Source organism: Eleutherodactylus coqui, chromosome 10 (assembly GCF_035609145.1).
Source record: "Eleutherodactylus coqui strain aEleCoq1 chromosome 10, aEleCoq1.hap1, whole genome shotgun sequence".
Classification (NCBI taxonomy): domain Eukaryota; kingdom Metazoa; phylum Chordata; class Amphibia; order Anura; family Eleutherodactylidae; genus Eleutherodactylus; species Eleutherodactylus coqui.
The window spans coordinates 13529014-13554402 of NC_089846.1; the positions used below are offsets into that span (position 1 = coordinate 13529014).

At 50.0% G+C, this 25389-nt stretch overlaps 1 protein-coding gene across 3 annotated transcripts in view; it reads right to left on the reverse strand.

Annotated features, from left to right (window-relative positions):
* GARNL3 (GTPase activating Rap/RanGAP domain like 3) overlaps nucleotides 1-25389 on the reverse strand; it is a 120722-nt gene that overhangs the window by 24251 nt on the left and 71082 nt on the right. For all 3 annotated transcript variants that reach the window (XM_066580276.1, XM_066580275.1, XM_066580274.1), the window contains 16 exons: nucleotides 18625-18699; nucleotides 16913-17012; nucleotides 13067-13185; nucleotides 8943-9007; nucleotides 8432-8495; nucleotides 8323-8349; nucleotides 7968-8043; nucleotides 6590-6688; nucleotides 6127-6230; nucleotides 2816-2924; nucleotides 2083-2128; nucleotides 1890-1996; nucleotides 1674-1789; nucleotides 1105-1209; nucleotides 512-586; nucleotides 278-389 (listed from right to left, as the gene is read on the reverse strand). In XM_066580276.1, the coding sequence (XP_066436373.1) occupies nucleotides 278-389; nucleotides 512-586; nucleotides 1105-1209; nucleotides 1674-1789; nucleotides 1890-1996; nucleotides 2083-2128; nucleotides 2816-2924; nucleotides 6127-6230; nucleotides 6590-6688; nucleotides 7968-8043; nucleotides 8323-8349; nucleotides 8432-8495; nucleotides 8943-9007; nucleotides 13067-13185; nucleotides 16913-17012; nucleotides 18625-18699 (1399 nt within the window). The remainder of the gene's footprint in view (nucleotides 1-277; nucleotides 390-511; nucleotides 587-1104; nucleotides 1210-1673; nucleotides 1790-1889; nucleotides 1997-2082; nucleotides 2129-2815; nucleotides 2925-6126; nucleotides 6231-6589; nucleotides 6689-7967; nucleotides 8044-8322; nucleotides 8350-8431; nucleotides 8496-8942; nucleotides 9008-13066; nucleotides 13186-16912; nucleotides 17013-18624; nucleotides 18700-25389) is intronic.

Sequence of the window (25389 nt, forward strand, 5' to 3'; positions counted from 1 at the left end):
TGTGCCAGACTTCTGATGCAACGCTGTAAAAAGGCATATGTATCAGAATAAGGCCCCTCAACGACCACCATAAAAAGGCAAGGCATATGGGTGGTCATTAAAGGGTTAAAGTAAGGCGGAGGCTGAAGAGCGGTGCAGGCACCTTGTCTGTACGAATAACGTACATGAGTATTAACAGATGTGCAATAAGAACACTGGCCACGTAGCAATGACATCACTGCTCTAACTCCTGTGATGTCATCAGTGACAGGTTTGATAGAACATGATGAGCGCTCACCGTCTATTAGCAGCACCCCGCTGTCCGTGGAGACCAAGAGAGACGGACCCCAGGAATCTCCTCCAACGACTTCATAAGAGAAGTTATTACAGAAACACTGAGACTCCCAGGGCTGTGAGAAGGAACAGAGGCCACAGCTATTCATTACTGCCGGCAGCGGTCACCTCACTGGCTGCTATGTTATAACAAGCACTGGAGATTAAAGCTACCACACACGATCCTTGCGGCTCCTACCTCTCTCCTGCACAGTCCCGTTGTTGCCAGGCTTGTAGGAGCGTCTCCTCGTACGATTGTTTTTAGCTTCAGCGCCTGCAAAGGAGCACATTTATAGGACATCGTTACACACTGAACCACAGGATGTCATAAACAGCAAACACCCTGTGAACAAAGGACGTGTGGCCACCTTGGCCAAATAAATAGAATTAAAGCTGCGCCACAGCTCAGTCTGTGGTCATAGCTCAGAGAGACAGAGACTAGGGGGACATCGCATCTGGAGAGAGCGGCCCAGCAGCACACAAAGTGGCAGAGGCCGAGCCAGGAACAACCCAGAGCTGGAGCGCAGGAGCCATCACCTAGACAGAGCTGCAGGATCCGGACCTAAAGCTGAACCGTGAGACCGGTCTCTAACGAACCAGTGTGCACACAGATGGACTTTTGTGGACTGCGACTGACATTGAAGGACTTGATGGACTGAGAGAGCATCCCCTGTGATGATGGGTATTAGTGAAAGCCTTGCCACTCGCCTCAGTCTGCCATCGCCGTGCCATACCCAACACCACCACCTGTTACAGGGGCATATCCTACCAAGAACGCCATGCAATACTGACCTGGCCTATACGAACAAACTCCGCCTGTCGCGCTTCTTCCTTCTTCCTGGCAGATTTGGGGGATTCTGGGAGAACGTCACTGAACGATCTTCTGTTTAGCATGTTCTAGAAACACAATAATAAGCCCACTTTACCAAGGTGACTCTCACATCCCCCCCTCTGACCACACCATTGGGGGCTACAGTGCTGACGCTGCTGCACTTCTGGTCACTATGTACCCCGCCATTGTGGTTGCCTTCATACAGAATTCCTCTGCAGCCTACTAACCGCACTCAGGGATCTCTTCTCCAAGACGGGCCGCTGACCATGGGGTGCTTCCTGCAGTAACGTCTGCTTCAGTATATGTGCATCTCTCTCCGTTATCACACAGACAATTGCGCATCGCATATCCACCGCCTTTTATCACTTGCCATAAGGATACATGGGACTGAAATCTGGAGTGTTGGCTGGTTGACAGGCACGGAGCAGATGTTCCGGATGAAGCGCTCATCTGACAGATTGCAGTGTTGGCGACGCTGGGCGGAATATTTCACAACTGCGACGGGGAAACTATCAACACTCAGGATTACCTTATGTAAATCAGGCAGCAGGTCCTGGTAGAGGGAGCGGATCAGCATGTCCAGGGTGCGCTGCCTCTTCTGAGCGAAGGTCGGGGTCTCCAGAGTTGCCTTCTCACCATTTATTACTGGCAGAGGAGACACACAATGGCGACAGTCAGAATGGAGGCGGCAGGTAGTACATCAGATGGTGTAGACAGACGGGGTGCTGCAGATGGAGACACTCACATTTTACTAGAAGAAAATCCCTGAATTCCTGGTGGTCGGTAAAAACGGGCGGGGAGGGCAGGGGGGGGCCGAATAACGGTACGCTTTCCTCCGAGAAGATTTTTAACCTGTTGAAGTAAAGGAAGATGATTAACATCTTCGCTCTGTTACTTGTGACAGAAGCAGCGGCGCCCCCTTGGACCATGACACTCACCTGTAACTGTCATTCTGCTTGTTATATCGCACCAAGGCAAATATATCTGTTGTTTACATTAAGGAAACGCAGTGACAATGAAGTGATCGCAGCTCCTGTCATCTGTCCTTTTAAAGCGCTCAACCAGTTGTAAACTGTTGAGACCTATCCTCAAGATAAGCTGGGTCTGTCACCCAGGACCGCCACCCATCAGCTCTTCTTTGGGATGGTGTACTTGTGCTGATTTCGGCAGGAAGCGGACAGCTCCATTCCCTCTGTAGTGGCCAGGCTTGGTATTACAGGCCAGTTCCTTTTTAAAGTAATGGTATTTTGGCCTGCAATGCCAAGTCTGGCCACTGCAGTAAGAACAGAGCTATGTGCTTTCTGCAGAATCAATTCAGTGCACACGCACACTGGCCTGGCAAACAGCTTAGCGGTGGGGTTCTAAGGTAACGGACCCCCCCAGTGATTTAATATTGGGGATCTGTCCTGAGGATAGGTCATCAATAGTTTACAACTGGAAGACCTCTTTAAATTAGGCTGAAGCATATCGGAACTAACATGCAGCCCTCTGATCTCCTATACCCCACACAGCATACGATTCACACATCAAGGACCACCTCCCATGTGGCGAGTCACTGACCAGGAAGGGAAAGAGCGGGGGGCATTCATGGGGGTCACTGATCAGATACTCTCTATGGCCCAGTCCGGTTTCTACATCTTCTCCCCATGAGACTCTATAGTTGCTGGATACGTGTGAAGTGGGAGCGGATCATGGACGGTTTAAAGGACGGCGATGATTCCTCCCCTTCCTGAAAGACGATGGTGACAATGTCATTGCCGATGTGACGCTTTCTTTCTACCTGGAAAATACAGACAATGGGGCAGATTTACTATTGAAAATGCACCAAAAAACTGTCTTACGTGCTTTGTACCACAGTTGTGTGTTTAACCCCTTAGTGACGGAGCTTTTTTGTTTTTTCTATTTTCGTTTTTACCTCCCCCCCTTTAAAAAAAATTGTGACCCCTTTATTTATCCATCAACGTCGCTGTATGAGGACTTGTTTTTTTGCGGGACGAGTTGTATTTTTTAATGGTGCCATTTAATGTACTGAAAAACTTTTTAAAATTTCTAAGTGGAGCAAAATAAAAAAAACAAAATGATATACCGCCATCTGTCAGTGCGTCTTGTCTCTACAATGCACAAACTGAAACAAAATAATGCATTATTTTGATAGATCGGACTTTTATGGATGCAGCGATACCAAATATGTATTTTTGTTTTAATATTTGGATTCTTTTATTGCAATTATGGCAAAAGTTTTTTTTTAAAACTTTTATTAGTTTTTTTTAAGGATTAGTAAAACTTTATTGTTCTTATTTTTACATTTTCTTTTAGTCCTCCTAGGGGACCAAAACTAGCAATGCTTTAATTGCTCCTGCAGTATGATGTAATGCCACAGCCCACGGGGATGGCTTGATAGGCATACTGCCAAGACAGCCCTGGGTCTGAAAGGCCCCCAGCTGCCATGACAAGCGCACGGCACCCTGCAATCTTATGGCGGGGGGCCAAATGGGACCCCCAAACATCATTTGGGGGATTTAAATGCCGTTGTCAGAATTGACAGCAGCATTTAAATGGTTAACAGCCCCGCTTGGTTGCGTATATTGTTGGGGCTGTTGCTCACGGGTGTCCGCTGTAAGAAACAGCGGGCGCCTGAGATGTATGAAGGTAGGCGTAAAAACACTACAGTATGTAAAAACACCATGGGGCCATCACTAAGGGGTTAAAACTAGAGATGAGCGAACGTACTTGTTTAGGGCGATTTCGCAATCGAGCACAGCTTTTTTCGAGAAACTAACTACTTGGGCAAAAAGATTCGGGGGGCGTGGTGGAGCGGGGGGTAGCAGTGGGGAACAGGGGGGAGCTCTCTCTCTCCCCCCCCCACTCCCCTCTGCAACTCCCCGCTCACCCCCGGCGCCCCCCGAATCTTTTCGCCCGAGTAGTCAGTTACTTGAAAAAAGCGGTGCTCGATTGCAAAATCGCCCTAAACGAGTACGATCGCTCATCTCTAATTAAAACACTTTTTCTGTGGTGTCCAGAAAAGGTGACTGGTTCTGTGAGAGTGGGGTGTGGCCTAAATGGGGAATCGTGCACCAAAATTTTGACAAAAGCGGTTGTAAACCAAGCCAACCAGTAGGTGGTCTAACCATAGACTGGACTGTGTAAAGATGCCGCAGACTTATCATCCTGCATAGCCACTGTGATAAATCTGGCAAACCTTCAGGGTATCGTCGCGTAGGGCGGAATTTCATGCGGATTGTCCACACGGAAAACGGTCAGCTTTTAAAGTCACACACGCTATTATATAAACGTTAATTGTGCCCATATAATAGGACCCTTAGGACGTGTTCACACGGGACAGATCTGCTACGGAACATCCACAGCGGGAATTCTACAGCTGATCTGCCACTGAAAGTCTGCATCAAAACCCGCAGGTTTTGACAGGGTTTTTGGTGTGGAATTCAACCCCTCCCTTCAGAAGCTGTGGATTCCGCAGCGCATCCAGTGATACAATTGACATGCTGTGGATTTAAATTCCGGACTGCATACTACTTTCTGCACAGGTTTTGTGCAAATTTTTTTCACAGCTTGTGGGCAAGATTTTGACAATCTCATCCGCTTTCTGGGACATTTCACAAGGGCGGATTATTTCTGCTACACTGTAGCAGAATTTGCAGCAACTTCCGCACCCTAATCCACATGCAGATTTTGATGCATAATTAAAAATGACAATTCCATATAAAAATCCGCATTTCGGCTTGAAGATCTTGGTGCAGAATTTTCTGCATGGCAAATTCTGCTGGGTGTTGCTGAAGTAATCCACCTGTGTGAGAGTTCCTTAAAGGTTGTCCAGTTGTAAACTATTCATGGCTTATCCTTAGGACCGTCTATCAATAGTAGATTATCAGGAGTATGCTCCCTCTGATCAGCTGTTCCCCTGGCTGCTGTACTCACCTACTGAGCTAGTTCCTGCAGAAAGCAGACAGCTCCGTTCCCACTGCAGTGGTAAGGTTTGGTATTACAGGGAAAGTTCACATTAACTTCAATGGGAACTTTCTAAGACCAAATGTCTCACTTCATTATTTTTATATCAATTTCTAATTCCACCCCATTTCTCTACAGATGATGCACATACGTGTTATAACTGTCAGATATTCATGTGACCTCAGCACCGTGTCCTCTGAGCTCCCACAATGCACAGAATTGTGAGTGGAGCTCTGCGCAGGATGGTAGTACATGACACATGACTGCAGCTTTGGATAGGGAGGGGTATTATCTCTCCTTAAGGAGAGCACCTAAAAGGAAAATGAGGAGACTTATAAGGCCATGCAAGCTCCTCTGGGAAATATGCAAATAAGGGGGATGGAACAATACTTCTGCAGCGCCACCTATTGGATGAAAACCAAGCCAGAATATCATACACAGACAGCTGTTTCGGGGTGTTTGCCCCTCATCAGTGTGCAGTAGGTGTCTGGCTTGGCTGGTGAGAGGCCTGTGATGGGGGTAAGGAGGGGTATCATCTCTCCTTAGGCCGCCTGCAGACGAGCGGGTCGGATCCGGCGGCGAGAATTTTCGCCGCGAGACCCGACCCAAGCGCCTGCAGAGACGAGCGCGTACTCACCGGCGCCCGGCGGCCCCGGCTCTTTCATGTGCCGGCTGCCGGGCAGCCGGCGCATGCGCAGACCGGAGCCGGCAGCCGGGTGAGTGACGTTTCCGTGCGAGGCTCTGCGAGCCCCGCACAGAAATAGGACATGCAGCGGTTTGTTTGCCGCGTGAGATTTCGCGCGGCCAAACCGCGGCCGTCTGCATAGGAGTGCATATTGTAATGCACTCCTATGCAGGCTTTGAGCGGCGGAAATCCCGCGGGAAATCCCGCCGCGGGATTTCCGCCCGTGTGCAGGCGGCCTTAAGGAGACACCTAGGAGGTGAGTGAGGAGGCTTATAAGGCCATGCAGCTTTGGGTGCGACTTCAGCGTTTTGTGCAGCGGCGCGCGGCGTACCTGCTGTTTGTTTTCTTTTGAGTACGGCAGCATTGTGGAGACGTGGAACATGATCTCGTGACCTTGGTATACTGTGTACACGGAATGTATTCCTGTTGTGTCATCTGCAAATAAATGGAAGAAGGTTCAATGTATTTCTGCCATTAGGCTGCTACCGATACAATTTATATAGGAAGCCAATTATTAGGGGGAAAAGATGGCTGTCTTGCTGAGCACTAGGTGGCGCCGCAACATGACACCTGGAGGTATGAGATCATTCTATCCTGAGCAGTTCCAGCCACAGAAGTGGGCCGAGGCTGCAGCAGGCCCCATCTCACAGGTCTATGCTGCAGGTTCTCCTGGACACTCATTAGGATCCTGACTCCTCCCCCGGCGCCATTCGTGGACCCCTCGGCCCTGACTGACCGACTTACAGATAACTGCAATCATTGTCAATTCATTATATACCAGTCTGGGCTCTTACTTTTGGTGTCTAATCCTCCCCTGTAACCGATCCAGCTCTTTAGCGTGACGGTGTCTCCAAGCAGGTTCAGCAATTTCTGAAAACTTTCGCTTCCGGCCTCTAAGAGAAAAGCAAATGTTCAGTATTCCTGGAGCTCAGCACTGCCCAATGGAGGAAATTCCAGCCACCCTAACCTCCAGTTTCAGCACCATTGCACTCCTCACCTCCCATATCAGCCCCCCCCCCCACCTCCCATATCAGCCCCCCCCCTCACCTCCCATACCAGCTCCCCTGCCACCCTCACCTCCCATATCAGCACCCCCACTTCTCATTTCAGTACCCTGACACCCTCACCTCCTGTATTACCACTGCTACCATTCTCATCTACCATATAAGTGCCTCTGCCATCCTCACATCCTCTATTACCACTGCTACCACCCTCATCCCCAGCATCAGACCACATTTCTCTGACTTCCCATATTAGTGCCCCCCGACATCCTCACCTCTGCTAACTGTGCCTCTGTCACCCTTACCTACCGTATTACCACCCCTGCCACCCTAAACTCCATCCTAATCTCCTGTATCAAACCCCCACCACACTAATTTCCACAAGCAGTCCCAACAGCACCCTCGTATCCTGAACCAGTGCCCACAGCACTCTCCCCCCAGAACCAGTGCCCACAGCACCTTTGCCTCCAGAACCAGTGCCCACAGCACCCTTGCCTCCAGAAGCAGTCCCAACAGCACCCTCATATCCTGAACCAGTGCCCATAGCACTCTCCCTCCAGAACCAGTGCCCACAGCACCCTTGCCTCCAGAACCAGTGCCTACAGCACCCTTGCCTTTGGAACCAGTGTCCACAACACCCTTGCCACCGGAACCAGTGCCCACAGCACCCTTGCCTCCAGAACCAGTGCCCAGAGCAGCTTTGCCTCCGGAACCAGTGCCCACAGCACTCTTGCCTCTGGAATCAGTGCCACAGCACTCTTGCCTCCGGAACGAGTGGCCACAGCACTCTTGCCTCCGGAACCAGTGCCCACAGCACTCTTGCCTCCAGAACCAGTGCCCACAGCACTCTTGCCTCCAGAACCAATGCCCACAGTATCCTTGTTTTTAGAACCAGTGCCCACAGCACCCTCATCCCTAGAACCAGTGCCCACAGCACTCACCTCCAGAACCAGTGCCCACACTATCCTTGCCTTTAGAACCAGTGCCCACAGCACACTCATCTCTAGTACCAGTGCCCACACCACCATCACAGTCAGTAGCAAACCTCAGTCCAGTGTGGCACACATGTAATTGGGGCTACTCGGGAGGATAAACTCCAGGAGCCGCATGATGCGATTGTTAAAATTAAGACAACCTCATAATAACCGTATAACGAGCGGCAGATTCTCACCATTACTGAACATTTCATCGTCTGTTAATTGACCGTCTTTGGCATAAAGAACTCCAAACTTAAAATTCACAGAGCCCTAAAGAAACGTAGAAAATCAGAGAGAAAGAGATTACTGTGAGCTCCTCGTGGGGCGTCCTTGCGGAGATGTTCGCTGGCCACACTGAGATCACTCCCGGACGCAACGATCGCACTGCAGACGAATATTCATTCCCCAGGAGATTCATGTAGTATAATCACAGCAAATGTCCGACAAGAGATAAAAACCGTCATCATACAGATAAGTGGCTAGGGGGCGCCACACCAGATGATGTGAAACCCGGCAGCAGCCCTGGCTCCGATGTGCCACGCCACTCACCTCCTGCTCTTCTAAGACCAGCAGATCCTAATGACAAGGAAAGACAAGACTCAGCGACTGATGCCGCAGCGGCGGTAAGGGGGCGGTCATAAACATGGAGGCTGCTCACCTTCTGAATCTCTGGGTGAAGGATTTCCCTGGGACTTTTCTCAAACTTGTCCAGGTTCATGGCACTGTAACAGAGGATGTGATGTGTTATACCCTGCGGGTGCAGGAGGCGCCGCCGCTAAGTACACCATGAAGGAGTGCCAACTCATCCCAGTGGCACATCTGGATAGACGCGGTAGACACTTTTCTGTTTATGCCAAACCTGTTTCGCTAACTCTAGACCAGCGTTTTGCGCCAAAATTGTGGTGCACGCCATTAGTATATGTGACCCATTTTAGGACTACTTAGCCACACTCCCTTTTCTGAACACTTTTCAAGGCACAAAAAGTGTCTAATTAACATTTCAAAATCTGGCGCATGGCATGTACTCCAAAATTGGGGCACACCTGCCACAGCAAATCTGCTGCAGAGTCTATGAGCAACACAGTTCTGCTGCTACAGCTGCTTCAGGGCTCGTCCCCAGCAGAGTCACCCTGAAGGATGTACGCCCGCGCCCGCCTCGGGACACTCACCTTAGTATTGACTTCACTGATAAGGTTTTGGTGGGGCAATAGGAGAGGCAAATCTTCTGCGTCCCCTGAAAAAGAAGAAAATGAACAGTCACTCAGCTATCCCATATACAGAGCGAGCGGCGCCTCTGCTGAGATAAGGTGATATAGAGCGAGGGGCCTCCGCTGGCATACAGGGTATACAGAGCGAGCGGTGCCCCTACTGAGATACAGGATACAGAGCGAGCGGCCCCTTCGCTAAGATACAGGATACACAGCGAGCGGCGCCTCTGCTGAGATAAGGTGATATAGAGCGAGGGGCCTCCGTTGGCATACAGGGTATACAGAGCGAGCGGTGCCCCTACTGAGATACAGGATACAGAGCGAGCGGCACCTCCGCTGAGATACAGGACACAGAGCGAGCAGCGCCTCCACTGAGATACAGGATACTGAGCGAGCAGCACCTCCACTGAGATATAGGATATAGAGCGAGCAGCACCTCCGCTGAGATACAGGATATAGAGCAAGCAGCGCCTCCGCTGAGATACAGGATACTGAGCGAGCAGCGCCTCCACTGAGATACAGGATACTGAGCGAGCAGCACCTCCACTGAGATACAGGATATAGAGCGAGCAGCGCCTCCACTGAGATACAGGATATAGAGCAAGCAGCGCCTCCGCTGAGATACAGGATACTGAGCGAGCAGCGCCTCCACTGAGATACAGGATACTGAGCGAGCAGCGCCTCCACTGAGATACAGGATACTGAGCGAGCAGCACCTCCACTGAGATACAGGATATAGAGCGAGCAGCACCTCCGCTGAGATACAGGATACAGAGCGAGCAGCACCTCCACTGAGATACAGGATATAGAGCGAGCAGCACCTCCGCTGAGATACAGGATACAGAGCGAGCAGCACCTCCACTGAGATACAGGATATAGATCGAGCAGCACCTCCGCTGAGATACAGGATATAGAGCGAGCAGCGCCATCGCTGAGATACAGGTTACAAAGCGAGTGGTGCCTCCGCTGAGATACAGAATACAGAGAAAGTGGCGCCTCTGCTGAGATAAGGTGATATAGAGCGAGGGGCCTCTGCTGGCATACAGGTTATACAGAATGAGCAGCGCCTCCGCTGAGATACAGGATACTGAGCGAGCAGCACCTCCACTGAGATACAGGATATAGAGCGAGCAGCGCCTCCACTGAGATACAGGATATAGAGCGAGCAGCGCCTCCACTGAGATACAGGATATAGAGCAAGCAGCACCTCCGCTGAGATACAGGATACTGAGCAAGCAGCACCTCCGCTGAGATACAGGATACTGAGCGAGCAGCACCTCCACTGAGATACAGGATACTGAGCGAGCAGCACTTCCGCTTAGATACAGGATACTGAGCGAGCAGCACCTCCGCTGAGATACAGGATACTGAGCGAGCAGCACCTCCGCTGAGATACAGGATACTGAGCGAGCAGCACCTCCGCTGAGATACAGGATACTGAGCGAGCAGCGCCTCCACGGAGATACAGAGCGAGCGGCGCCTCTGCTGACATCAGATGATATAGAGCGGAGGGCCTCCGCTGGCATACGGGGTATACAGAGCGAGCGGTGCCCCTACTGAGATACAGGATATAGAGCGAGGAGCCTCCGCTGGCATATGGGGTATACAGAGCGAGCAGCGCTTCCACTGAGATACAGGATATAGAGCAAGCAGCGCCTCCACTGAGATGCAGGATACAGAATGAGCAGCACCTCCGCTGAGATAAGGTGATATAGAGCAAGGGGCCTCCACTGGCATACAGGGTATACAGAGTGAGCGGTGCCCCCACTAAGATACAGTACACAAAGCGTGTAGCGCGTCCACTGACATACAGGATATAGAGCGATCAGCGCCTGCACTGAGATACAGGATACAGAGCGATCAGCGCCTCCACTGAGATACAGGATACAGAGCGAGCAGCGCCTCCACTGAGATACAGGATACAGAGTGAGCAGCGCCTCCGCTGAGATACAGGATACAGAGCGAGCAGCGCCTCCGCTGAGATGCAGGATACAGAGCGATCAGCGCCTCCACTGAGATACAGGATACAGAGCGAGCAGCGCCTCCACTGAGATACAGGATACAGAGTGAGCAGCGCCTCCGCTGAGATACAGGATATAGAGCGAGCAGCGGCTCCACTGAGATGCAAGATACAGAGCGAGCAGCGCCTCCGCTGAGATACAGGATATAGAGCGAGCAGCGCCTCCACTGAGATGCAAGATACAGAGCGAGCAGCGCCTCCACTGAGATACAGGATACAGAGCGATTAGCGCCTCCAATGAGATACAGGATACAGAGCGAGCAGCGCCTCCACTGAGATACAGGATACAGAGCGATCAGCGCCTCCACTGAGATACAGGATACAGAGCGAGCAGCGCCTCCACTGAGATACAGGATACAGAGCGATCAGCGCCTCCACTGAGATACAGGATACAGAGCGATCAGCGCCTCCACTGAGATACAGGATACAGAGCGAGCAGCGCCCCCACTGAGATACAGGATACAGAGTGAGCAGCGCCTCCGCTGAGATACAGGATACAGAGCGATCAGCGCCTGCACTGAGATACAGGATACAGAGCGATCAGCGCCTCCACTGAGATATAGGATACAGAGCGATCAGCGCCTGCACTGAGATATAGGATACAGAGCGATCAGCGCCTGCACTGAGATACAGGATACAGAGCGATCAGCGCCTCCACTGAGATACAGGATACAGAGCGAGCAGCGCCTCCACTGAGATACAGGATACAGAGTGAGCAGCGCCTCCGCTGAGATACAGGATACAGAGCGAGCAGCGCCTCCGCTGAGATGCAGGATACAGAGCGATCAGCGCCTCCACTGAGATACAGGATACAGAGCGAGCAGCGCCTCCACTGAGATACAGGATACAGAGTGAGCAGCGCCTCCGCTGAGATACAGGATATAGAGCGAGCAGCGGCTCCACTGAGATGCAAGATACAGAGCGAGCAGCGCCTCCGCTGAGATACAGGATATAGAGCGAGCAGCGCCTCCACTGAGATGCAAGATACAGAGCGAGCAGCGCCTCCACTGAGATACAGGATACAGAGCGATTAGCGCCTCCAATGAGATACAGGATACAGAGCGAGCAGCGCCTCCACTGAGATACAGGATACAGAGCGATCAGCGCCTCCACTGAGATACAGGATACAGAGCGAGCAGCGCCTCCACTGAGATACAGGATACAGAGCGATCAGCGCCTCCACTGAGATACAGGATACAGAGCGATCAGCGCCTCCACTGAGATACAGGATACAGAGCGAGCAGCGCCTCCACTGAGATACAGGATACAGAGCGAGCAGCGCCTCCACTGAGATACAGGATACAGAGCGAGCAGCGCCTCCGCTGAGATACAGGCTATAGAGCGAGCAGCGCCTCTACTGAGATGCAAGATACAGAGCGAGCAGCGCCTCCGCTGAGATACAGGATATAGAGCGAGCAGCGCCTCCACTGAGATGCAAGATACAGAGCGAGCAGCGCCTCCGCTGAGATACAGGACACAGAGCGAGCAGCTCCTCGGCTGAGATACAGGATACAGAGCGATCAGCGCCTCCACTGAGATACAGGATACAGAGCGAGCAGCGCCTCCACTGAGACACAGGATACAGAGCGAGCAGCGCCTCCACTGAGATACAGGATACAGAGCGAGCAGCGCCTCCGCTGAGATACAGGATATAGAGCGAGCAGCGCCTCCACTGAGATGCAAGATACAGAGCGAGCAGCGCCTCCGCTGAGATACAGGATATAGAGCGAGCAGCGCCTCCACTGAGATGCAAGATACAGAGCGAACAGCGCCTCCGCTGAGATACAGGATACAGAGTGAGAGGCCTCTCCACTGAGATACAGGATACACAGCGAGCAGTGCCTCCACTGAGATACAGAATACAGAGCGAGCGGTGCCTCCACTGAGATACAGGACACAGAGCGAGCAGCTCCTCGGCTGAGATACAGAATACAGAGCGAGCGGTGCCTCCACTGAGATACAGGACACAGAGCGAGCAGCACAATTGCTGATATATCGGATACGGAGCGAGTGGTGCCTCCGCTGAGATATCGCTGCTCAGTGTCCTCGGCACTGGGTCACTTACCGTTTTCCTCCATAAGATTGCTCGGTACTGGGGAACGCGCTGATTATTCTGGTCAGAAAGAACTACGGACAGGAAGAAAGGATTCCGCTCCCCGTCTGTTCCTATGTAGTTCTGATGGACTGAAACATCAAACAAAAATAAGGATTAATCCTGGGAATGTGCGCCGCCTCGAAGATGTTCCCTGTGGCCCGCTATACATCTCACTAGATATGGGGAGGTTGGGGATAGCTGTTGAAGGCTTTACATCAGTCTTCTGCTGTAAAGAAGTCGCAGGTTATAGCGCACAACACTTTTGCAGTAATTGTGACTCTGCTGTTTTGCGCTCCTTTCCCCACTCTTGGAAAGAAGCAAGAAGACTGAGTGAGACATCGCCTGCAGCGGCAGATCTACTGTAATTTACTCTAGAAGATGCGCCTAGTCCAAGTAAATGTCCTCCTAATACTGGAGCCGCTCATGTACTGGCAGCACAGTCAATATACTATGAAACCTCTCCAAAAACCCACCCTGCCATCCAGAGCAGATCTTCAGTACCATCATATACTGTATACTGGGCATCTCCACTGGAGAGCATTACATATGGAGACATTACACATTGAGGAACCCACCACCACTGGTTGGTTATAGGGAGTCATACACAATGAGGAACTGACCATCACTGGTCGATTATAGGGGGTCATACACACTGAAGAACCGCCCAACACTGGTTTGTTATAGGGGGTCATACAACTGAGGAACTGCCCACCACTGGTTGGTTATAGGAGGTCATACAACTGAGGAACTGCCCACCACTGGTTGGTTATAGGGGGTCATACAACTGAGCAACTGCCCACCACTGGTTGGTTATAGGGGGTCATACACACTGAAGAACCGCCCAACACTGGTTTGTTATAGGGGGTCATACACACTGAAAAACCGCTCAACACTGGTTTGTTATAGGGGGTCATACACACTGAGGAACTGCCCACCACTGGACAGTTATAGGGGGTCATACACACTGAGGAACTGCCCACCATTGGTTGGTTATAGGGGGTCATACACACTGAGGAACTGCCCAACACTGATCAGTTTTAGGGGGTCATACACAATGAGGAACTGCCCACCACTGGTTAATTATAGAGGGTCATATACACTGAGGAACTCGCAACCACTGGTTGGTTATAGGGGGTCATACAAAATAAGGAACTGCCCACCACTGGTTGGTTATAGGGGGTCATACACACTGAGAACTGCCCACCACTGGTGGTTATAGGGGATCATACACACTGAGGCACCCACAACCACTGGTTGGTTATAGGGGGTCATACACACTGAAGAACTGCCCACAACTGGTTGGTTATAGGGGGTCAAACACAATGAGGAACTGCCCACCACTGGTTGGTTGTAGGGAGTCATACACACTGAAGAACCCGCAACCACTGGTTGGTTATAGGGGGTCATACACACTGAGGAACCCTGAACCACTGGTTGATTATAGGGGGTCATACACACTGAGAACTGTCCACCACTGGTGGTTATAGGGGATCATACACGCTGAGGAACCCACAACCACTGGTTGGTTATACGGGGTCATACATACTGAAGAACTGCCCACCACTGGACGGTTATAGGGGGACATATACACTGAGGAACTGCCCACCACTGGTCGATTGTAAGGGGTCATACACACAGAAGAACCCTCCACCACTGGTCGGTTATAGGGCGTCATACACACTGAGGAACCCACAACCACTGCTTGGTTATAGGGGGTCATACACAATGAAGAACTGCCCACCACTGGTCGGTTATAGGGGGTCAAACACATTGAGGAACTGCCCACCACTGGTCGGTTATAGGGGGTCAAACACATTGAGGAACTGCTCACCCCTGGTTGGTTGTAGGGAGTCATACACACTGAAGAACCCGCAAACACTGGTTGGTTATAGGGGGTCATACACACTGAAGAACTGCCCACCACTGGTCGGTTATAGGGGGTCAAACACATTGAGGAACTGCCCACCACTGGTTGGTTATAGGGGGTCATACAACTGAGGAACTGCCCACCACTGGTTGGTTATAGGGGGTCATACACACTGAAGAACCGCCCAACACTGGTTTGTTATAGGGGGTCATACACACTGAAAAACCGCCCAACACTGGTTTGTTATAGGGGGTCATACACACTGAGGAACTGCCCACCATTGGTTGGTTATAGGGGGTCATACACACTGAGGAACTGCCCAACACTGATCAGTTTTAGGGGGTCATACACAATGAGGAACTACCCACCACTGGTTAATTATAGAGGGTCATATACACTGAGGAACCCGCAACCACTGGTTGGTTATAGGGGGTCATACAAAATAAGGAACTGCCCACCACTGGTTGGTTATAGGGGGTCATACTCACTGAGGAACTGCCCACCAATGGTTGGTTTAGGGGGTCATGCACACTGAGGAACCCGCAACCACTGGTTGGTTATAGGGGGTCATACAAACTGAGGAACCCGCAACCACTGGTTGGTTATAGGGGGTCATACACACTGAGAACTGCCCACCACTGGTGGTTATAGGGGATCATACACACTGAGGCACCCACAACCACTGGTTGGTTATAGGGGGTCATACACACTGAAGAACTGCCCACAACTGGTTGGTTTTAGGGGGTCAAACACAATGAGGAACTGCCCACCACTGGTTGGTTATAGGGAGTCATACACACTGAAGAACCCGCAACCACTGGTTGGTTATAGGGAGTCATACACATTGAGGAACCCTGAACCACTGGTTGATTATAGGGGGTCATACACACTGAGAACTGTCCACCGCTGGTGGTTATAGGGGATCATACACGCTGAGGAACCCACAACCACTGGTTGGTTATAGGGGGTCATACATACTGAAGAACTGCCCACCACTGGACGGTTATAGGGGGACATATACACTGAGGAACTGCCCGCCACTGGTCGATTGTAAGGGGTCATACACACTGAAGAACCCTCCACCACTGGTTGGTTATAGGGGGTCATACACACTGAGGAACCCACAACCACTGCTTGGTTGTAGGGGGTCATACACAATGAAGAACTGCCCACCACTGGTCGGTTATAGGGGGTCAAACACATTGAGGAACTGCCCACCCCTGGTTGGTTGTAGGGAGTCATACACACTGAAGAACCCGCAAACACTGGTTGGTTATAGGGGGTCATACACACTGAAGAACTGACCACCACTGGTCGGTTATAGGGGGTCAAACACATTGAGGAACTGCCCACCACTAGTTGGTTGTAGGGAGTCATACACACTGAAGAACCCGCAACCACTGGTTGGTTATAGGGGGTCATACACACAGAGGAACCCTGAACCACTGGTTGATTATAAGGGGTCATACACACACAGGAACTGCCGACCACTGGTTGGTTATAGGGGATCATACACACAGAGGAACCCGCAACCACTGGTTGGTTATAGGGGGTCATACACACTGAGGAACTGCCCACCACTAGTTGGTTGTAGGGGGACATACACACTGAAGAACTGCCCACCACTGGTTGGTTATAGGGGGTCATACACACTGAGGAACTGCCCGCCACCGGTCAGTTATAGGGGGTAATATACACTGAGGAACTGCCCACCACTGGTCGGTTATAGGGGGTCGTACACACTGAGTAACCTGCAACCACTGGTTGGTTATAGGGGGTTATACACACTGAGGAAATGCCCACCACTGGTCGGTTTTAGGAGTCATACACACTGCTCACCACTGGTTGGTTATAGGGGGTCATACACACTGAGGAACTGCCCGCCACTGGTAAAGGTCATGTCATTGGTGACTAACGGGACTTTCCTTCTTGGGAGGGTCTGCATATACCTTTCCCAAGGAAGTACTTGAAGTACCACCGTGTGTGGTACTCGGGGTTCTCCAGGTGAACATCCGTCCGTCTCCAGACCCCCGGAGTGTAGTCACTGTTCTGCAGAAAGGAGGCAGAAAAGAGTTTTATGACAACTGTAATAAACGCTACAAGTCACCATTTAGCAGGATGTTATACTACTGCGCAAAAGTCAGAGACTGGCTGTCATTCATGAGAAGATGCAGGAGCCTTAGCAGATAAATGTTATATAGCAGTATATTGGAGGGTATATGGAGAGATGCGATGTTGCTGTATTTGGTGGTATTCGGGTTATAAGGAGATGTGTGATGTTGCTGTATATGGCAATATACAGGTTATAATAATAATAACCTTTATTTGTATAGCGCCAACATATTCCGCAGCGCTTACATAGACGGGGGATACAGAAAGACAAAAAATACAAACATTACAGAATACGGTTACATAGTAATCAGTTGATGGAAACAATAGGGGTGAGGGTCCTGCCCCAACGAGCTTACATACTACAAGTAATGGGGGGATACAGAAGGTAAAGGGCTGGAGATGTGCACAGTATGGCGGGGTGGAGAGTCGAGGGGTGATATACACATAGACAATGGTCAGACATTTAGCCGTGTGACGGCAGAATCGTTATGACTGAGATTGCAGTCAGTAGGTCAGGGAACATGTTATCAGGCGGAGTACAGAGGGGTTTGTTTAGGGAATGCGGTATGCCTCCCTGAAGAGGAGCGTTTTTAGAGCACGCCTGAAGTTCTGCGAGTCCTGGATTGCTCAGGTAGCCTTTGGTAGTGCGTTCCAGAGGACCGGTGCTGCTCTGGAGAAGTCTTGGAGGCGGGAATGAGAAGTTCGAATTAAAGGGGCGCGCAGTCTGGTTTTGTTAGCAGAGCGGAGAGCCCCGACTGGGTGATGGATTGAGATGAGGGAGGCAATATAGGGGGGCGCTGCGCTATGGAGGGCTTTGTGGATGAAGGTAGCAAGTTTAAATTGAATTCTGTATTTAACAGGCAGCCAGTGTAGTGACCGGCACAGGGCACAGGCGTTATATGGAGATGTGTGAAATTACTGTATATGGCGGTATACAGGAGGTTATATGGAGACCTGTGATGGTATATGGTGGTATACAGGTTATATGAAGATGTGTGATGTTACTCTGTATACGGCAGTAATCAGGTTACAGAGAGACGTGTGATGTTATATGGCAGTATATGTGTTATATAGAGATGTATGATGTTTATATGATGGTATATGGGTTATATGGAGATAGATGATGTATATATTGCGGTATACAAAATGTTATATGAAGATGTGTGATGTTATATGGCGGTTTACAGGTTATATGGAGACATGTGATGTTATATGGCAGTATACATGTTATATGGAGATGTGTGTTGGTAAATGGTGGTATACAGGTTATATGGAGACATGTGATGTTATATGGCAGTATACATGTTATATGGAGATGTGTGTTGGTAAATGGTGGTATACAGGTTATATGGAGACATGTGATGGTATATGGTGTTATACAGGTTGTATGGAAACATGTGATGGCATATGGCGGTATTCAGGTTACATAAAGATGTGTGATGGTATATGGCGGTATACAGGTTATATGGAGGTGTGTGATGTTACTGTATAGGGAGGTATACAGGTTATACTGGGATGCGCAATTAGAAGAGTCATTCATGACATGTACCTCGTCTGAAGATCCATTTTCAACCCGAAATCTTCCAGCTCTCTGTATGGCTCCATCAGCGTCACTGGAAATGAGCTGTGGAGATAAGAAAAAATATGAAGTCTGGGAGGGATATATGGGAGAACGCATTCGGTTGATTGGTTGTGTAGACTGAATGGTTATTTGTGTTACTCGGTGTGGCAGGTCATTCTTGAACACTGGTTATCTCGTAAATGCTTCCAGCAAACTGTATACTTATGGTCCAGTTGCGGTGCATTTCAGTATTAGTTCATTGCCTGGGAGCATCAGATTGAAGAACTGTAAAACACGTCATGGTGCTGAGCTGTCGCTCCATGCATGCTCTATAGTTATTTCAAATAATGAATACAATTATTAAGGACGACGCTATATACAGCGCGGCCAGTAACAAGGCCAGTATATAGTGGGAGACTCACCATCACCCAGTGCAGGAAACCATCTTTCTTTTGCTGCAGCCCATATTAATCAGGCGGAAGAAGCTGCATTGATGGCAGGAGATCATGGCCTCCGGCCCACAGCCCAGTCCTTAGAGCCTGACTATTCTTATTTGTAGGGAAACCTGAAGGAATGGGAGACAAATGTCTATGCTCTCCTGTATTTCCTATACATCACCCTAGTCCAATATGTAAGTCATCCCATATAATATCTACGGGATCCGTGCAGCTTCATGGAAATCACTGAGCTGCAATACCATCGATATAGAACATTCTTACATCTCAGCAGTACTGACCGCGATCGGAAGAAATACTGAAAGTTTCAACCACCAATGAAAGCTTCGCGCCTCGCCAGGTCAGCTTCCCAGAGTGCCGGAGAGCTTCAAGTTATAAGCTGCAAAATAGTGAATGGCTCAACTGAAGAAAACCGTCTTTAGGACGGAGACTGCACTGCTCAAGGGTCAATTAGAGAAAGCTGGTCTCAGGACAGAGACTACACCCTTGGTGCACAAACTGGAGGAAGATGGCCGCAGGACAGATACTCCAATTTTGGTGGGAGAACTGGAGAAAGATGGTCCCAGGACAGAGACTACAGTACTAGAGGGCCAGCTGGGGAAAGATGGCAGCAAGACAGAGACTACACCCTCACGGGGCCAACTGGAGAAAGCTGGTCTCAGAACGCAGATTATACCCTCAGAAGATTAATTGGAGAAAGCTGGCCCCAGGATGGAGACTACACTACACTATCAGAGGGGCAACTAGAGAAAGCTATTCCCAGGATGGAGATTGCACTGAGAGAGAGGCACCAGGAGAAAGCCAGTCCCAGGATGGAGACTACACCCTTGAAGGAGTCACTGGAGAAAGCTGGCCCCAGGACGGAGACTACACCCTTGGAGGAGTCACTGGAGAAAGCAACCCCCAAAACAGAGACTATAATGCCAGAGGGCTAACTGGAGAATGTTGGTTCCAGGTTGGAGACTACACCCTTGGTGGGCCAACTGGGGAAAGCTGGTCCCAGGACAAAGAATGCACTGCTGGAGAGCCAACTGGAGAAACTGGTGCCTGGACGGAGACTACACTGCCGGAGAGCCAACTGGAGAAAGCTGGTCCCAGGATGGAGACTACGCTTTCAGAGGACTAACTGGAGAAAGTTGGTCCCAGAACAAAGAATGCACTGCCAGAGAGCAAACTGGAGAAAGCTGGCCCCAGGACAAAGAATGCACTACCGGGGGGCCAACTGGCGAAAGATGGTCCCAGTACTGAGACTACACTCTCAGAGGATCAACTGAAGAAAGCTGGCCCCAGGGTCAAAGGTTACATACTTAGAGAATTAACTTCACAAAGCTGACCCCAGGATGGAGGCAACAGTGCCAGAGGGTCAACTAGAGAAAGATGGTCCCGGGACAGTGACAACGCTCTCGGATGATTAACTGGAGAAAGCTGGCCCCAGGGCGAAGACTACACCCTAGGTGGAATAACTGGAAAAAGCTGGCCCCAGAATGGAGACTACAGCGCCAGAGGGACAACTAAAGAAAGCTGGTTCCAGGATGAAGAATACACTGGCGGAATGGCCAGCCATAGAAGGTTGGTCTTAGAATAGAGAATACACCCTTGGCGAGCCAACCGAGGAAAGATGGTCCTAGGATAGAGACTACAACCTTAAAGGATTAACTGTAGAAACCTGAATCCAGGATGGATGCTACAGTTCCAGAGTGAAGAACTGAAGAAGTGAAGAAGTTCCAACTGAAGAAAGATGGTCCCAGGATGGAGACTACAACCTCAGAAGATTAATTGGAGAAAGATTGCCCCAGGACGAAGAATGCACTACCAGGAGGCCGACTGGAGAAAGATGGTCCCAGAGTGGAGACTACACCCTCTGAGAATTTACTGTAGAACGCTCACCCCAGGATGGAGACTACAATGCCAGAGGGCCAAATGGAAAAAGCTGGTACCAGGACAGGGAATGCACTGCTGGAAAGCCAACTGAAGAAAGCTGGTCCCAGGAAAGATAAAACAATCTTGGTGGGCTAACTGGAGAAAGATGGTCCCAGGATGGAGATTACACCCTTGGAGAATTAACTGGAGAACGTTGGCCGCAGAACAAAGACTATGCTGCTCGAGGGTCAACTGGAGAAGGCTGGCAAAAACATAGAGACTACACTGCTGGAGGGTCAAATAGAGAACGCTTGCCCCAGGACGGAGACTACACTGCCAGAGAGAAAACTGGAGAAAGCTGGTCCCAGGATAGAAACTATACTGCTGGACGCTTGGTACTCTAAGTGGGGTGGAGCACTTGATTCACTTCATGCAAAGTACAGATCCCTGCAGCTGTGGGTAGAAGGATCACACCACATATAGATTGGAAAGGCATGCAGTATAGACCTATAGCATTGAGGAAACTATAGCCACTCACTGTGAAACCATCCTCATCCCATGTGGCCATCAGCACTTTAGTTCCACCACCCAGGGAGTCTCCGCTCCACTATGCTGTTTGAAATGGTCTATAGTCTGTAGCACGGGAAGAGTGGGAAATGTAATCCTAATTAATGGCAATGAGAACTATGGATGCATCCTATGTACCTTCCATTCAGGGGGTGATGCGGTTATGGAGCCATACATGCCCTGCTCCACTACGGCTCTGCAAGTTGTGTTATGTAGCCAATCATTACTCAAAAAGACAAGTGGTTGGTAAAATGAGTGGGGGGACACGGCTGATGGATTAGAAGACCGCTCCCCTCCAATGCAGTGATAACGCATGGTTCCACACTACAGACACCATATTGGACTGGGATGTAGCAGTACAATGGCTGCCAACAGCAAGCCCAGGTGAAATAACAGAGCAAACCTTAAGTAAAGTGATTATTCCTTTATTAGAATCAGATGTCTGGGAAGTCTCGTCACAGAAACAAACATTTCTCCAGATGCCTGTGGAATGGCGGTTCAGAGGGGAAATCACGTGGCCTTTAATCAGAGCAATTACATTTCTGATAACAGAATCATACAGATCTGGAAACCATCGTTGGCTCGTGACCGCTGCTGTGAGGAGCCAGACATAAGTGTACCTCTACAGAAGGGTTAAAATGTTGTCATGGAGATAAACTATGAATTGCACCAAAATCACCACATGCACCCAAATTTGCGCCAGGTTTTGGCACATTGGAACTGAGTATGCTTAGCAGAAACGTTCTAGAGACTGGCGCCTTGGTTACAAAAAGGGACTTCTTTGTCCTGAGTCACAGGGCTGAGTGAGCTTGACGTGCTGCTAGGGCTTAGCTTGAAGATCTTAGGAGCTGCTGAGAAAAAACAGTGGCTGGGGACGACCTTATGTCTGGAGCCGAGAGAGAGAGACATCTTTGAGTCTCCAGGCCAACAGAACACCTGAAAAGCAACAAGGATCTACGGAAATTGTGGTGGAGTGCTCCTGACCCTGGGCTAGCCTGGGTCAGTCGAAATGAGTACTCCCACAGCATATATTGTAAGTGAGGCTAGTCTCAATCTGACAATTAGTGTGCACAGTTATAGCAAGCCTGCTATAGGAGATAGGGGCTTCTATTGCGGACACTAACATTGTACAAGCTTCTTATGCTCGAACCCGGGTTATGGACTGTGTTATTTAAAGGGACATTATATATGAATACGAGAACCAGCTTTCCTAAGAGACTGTAATGGAGTGTTAAGCCCTAAGGGGAAGCTGTGTCACTGTGCCATATACAGTATTCCATAACCAGACATTGTGTGAAACAGTACTGATACTAGCCAAGTATTACTGATATAGTCTGCTGATCCCTTCAACAGGTCATAGCAACTGCCCCAACAACAAATTAGAGAACAGGAGGTGCCCTGCTGATCATAATGTTATATACCTCCCCCCAGGGAGATGTTGGGAGCAGGCATGTGGTGGCTGCACACATATAGGGTGGCCATACGCATTAGATACAGATCAGCCACCCCCCAGTAGTGGTATCAATTACAACCTGCTGTAATATCATTAGCAGGAACGGTTCAGTAACATTATAAATGGAGGAGCCTCGGGATCAGGGTAATGGCTGGAATAATCACATTATGTATTGAAAGCCCCAGAGAAATGCATCAAATTAGCCTGGAAATGACGGCGAGTCTCTGCAGACACAGACCAGGACGCCGGCCGGCCAGATATTCTCACTCCTGTTCAGTGGAACAATGGAGGCCTCTACCGGATCACCGCTGACAAAGGCTTCGGGGTAATCACATCCTATATATATATAGTGGCTGCAAGAATCGCCCCTTCCCACTAGGGTGTAAGCATTCCAGAGACCTCCAGCTACGATCTTGTGCGTCCTTGGTACATGAATTGATCATAAAGCCTCATAATTTAAGTTGCCTCAAACAGGGCAGCAGCAACAGCTATGTATGTATATGGGAAGGCAGGACCCTCCTGTCAGCACAGGGCAATCCAAAAGGCATCAAAGGTCTGCAAGGAAGAAAAAAGTTATACAAAACTGTGATAAGGCCCACAGCCCGAACTTCATCTTACACAGACACACACACAGGAGACCCCAGGTCACATAGTTCTGCCCCTACAAGATCTCAAGTCACACTGTTTTGTCCCTACAAGGCTCAAGGTCACATGGCTGGCCCCCGTTCAGGTCCTTGGGACCCTAGCTCACAGGGTTGTGTTTGTACATGACCCTGGAAACACACTGCTCCTTTCCTACAAGACTTCGGGGTCACACTGCTCTGTTCCTACAAGACCCCAGGGTCATACTACACTTTTCCTACAAGACCCCAGGGTCACACTACACTTTTCCTACAAGACCCCAGGGTCACACTACACCTTTCCTACAAGACCCCAGGGTCATACTACACTTTTCCTACAAGACCCCAGGGTCACACTACACTTTTCCTACAAGACCCCAGGGTCACACTACACCTTTCCTACAAGACCCCAGGGTCAGACTACACTTTTCTTACAAGACCCCGGGGTCACACTACTCCTTTCCTACTAGGGGTCACGCTACTATGTTCCTACAAGACCCCAGGGTCACGCTGCTCTGTTCCTACAAGACCCCAGGGGGACGCTACCCTGTTCCTACAAGACGTTGGGGTCAAACTACTCCTTTCCTACAAGACCCTGAGGTCACGCTACTCTGTTCCAAAGAAACCAGGGTCACACAACTTGTCCCCGCTCATGTCCCTGAAACCCCAGTTCCCACTGCATGGTCCCTACAAGACCCCGGGGTCACACTGCCATGTTCCTACAAGACCCAAGGGTCATGCTACTCTTTTCCTACAAGACCCTGGGGTCACGCTGCTCTTTTCCCACAAGACCCTGGGATCACACTGCTCTTTTCCTACAAGACCTCGGGGTCACAACGCTTTGTTCCTATAAGACCCCAGAGTCACACAACTTGTCCCCACTCATGTCCCTGAAACCCCAGTTCACACTGCATGGTTCCTACAAGACCCCGGGATCACGCTGCTCTGTTCCTTCAAGACCTCAGGGTCACGCTGCTCTGTTCCTTCAAGACCTCAGGGCCACGCTGCTCTGTTCCTTCAAGACCTTAGGGTCACACAGTTTGCGCCCTCTCATGTCCCTGAGACTCTGGTTCACACTGTTCAGTCTCTACAAGACCCCTGTTACATGGCTTGCCGCCTCTCATGTCTCCGAGACCCCAGGACACATAGCTCACCCCCTCTCACATCCCTGAGACCCCAGGCCACACAGGCACTGTTCAGAACACAGGAATATTCTATCCATGGATGAGACATGCTTAGAAGGAATGTTAATCACATGTTGGCAGCGCTCATCAGTCCCTTCCCTTGGCTTCAAATTTATCAATATCGGACCATTAAATCAAATAAGCCTCCAACCATCTATAAACTACGAACCAGACCCACGAACACACAAAGCGTCACCTATGGGAAATGGCTTCACAGCCAAAAAGCCGTTCTTGCTTTCATCTGCCAATCAAATAGAAAATTGATCCAGACATTACTACAGAGATTTCCAGACAAGCAAAGCTATCACCAACCCGGCCCCCGAATCATCCAGACTAAAGCCGGATAATGTCAGCCTAAAAGATGAGGAGTGTTACCGCTAATACAGCGACAGGTGTTACATGATTATACAGTGCGGAGTACCGAATCTGACCCCGGCAGGCGCCACTGTACCACCACTCTCCTAAATATGTACACGATAGGTTAACTAGCCCTAAAGTTGGCATGAAATAAGTGAGTGTGAGCTCCTGGGATCAGGGCTGATGGGAGTAGATATATGGCATATAAATAGATGGCATTCACATTGAGAGCTAACTGTCAGACAGCAGAATGAGCT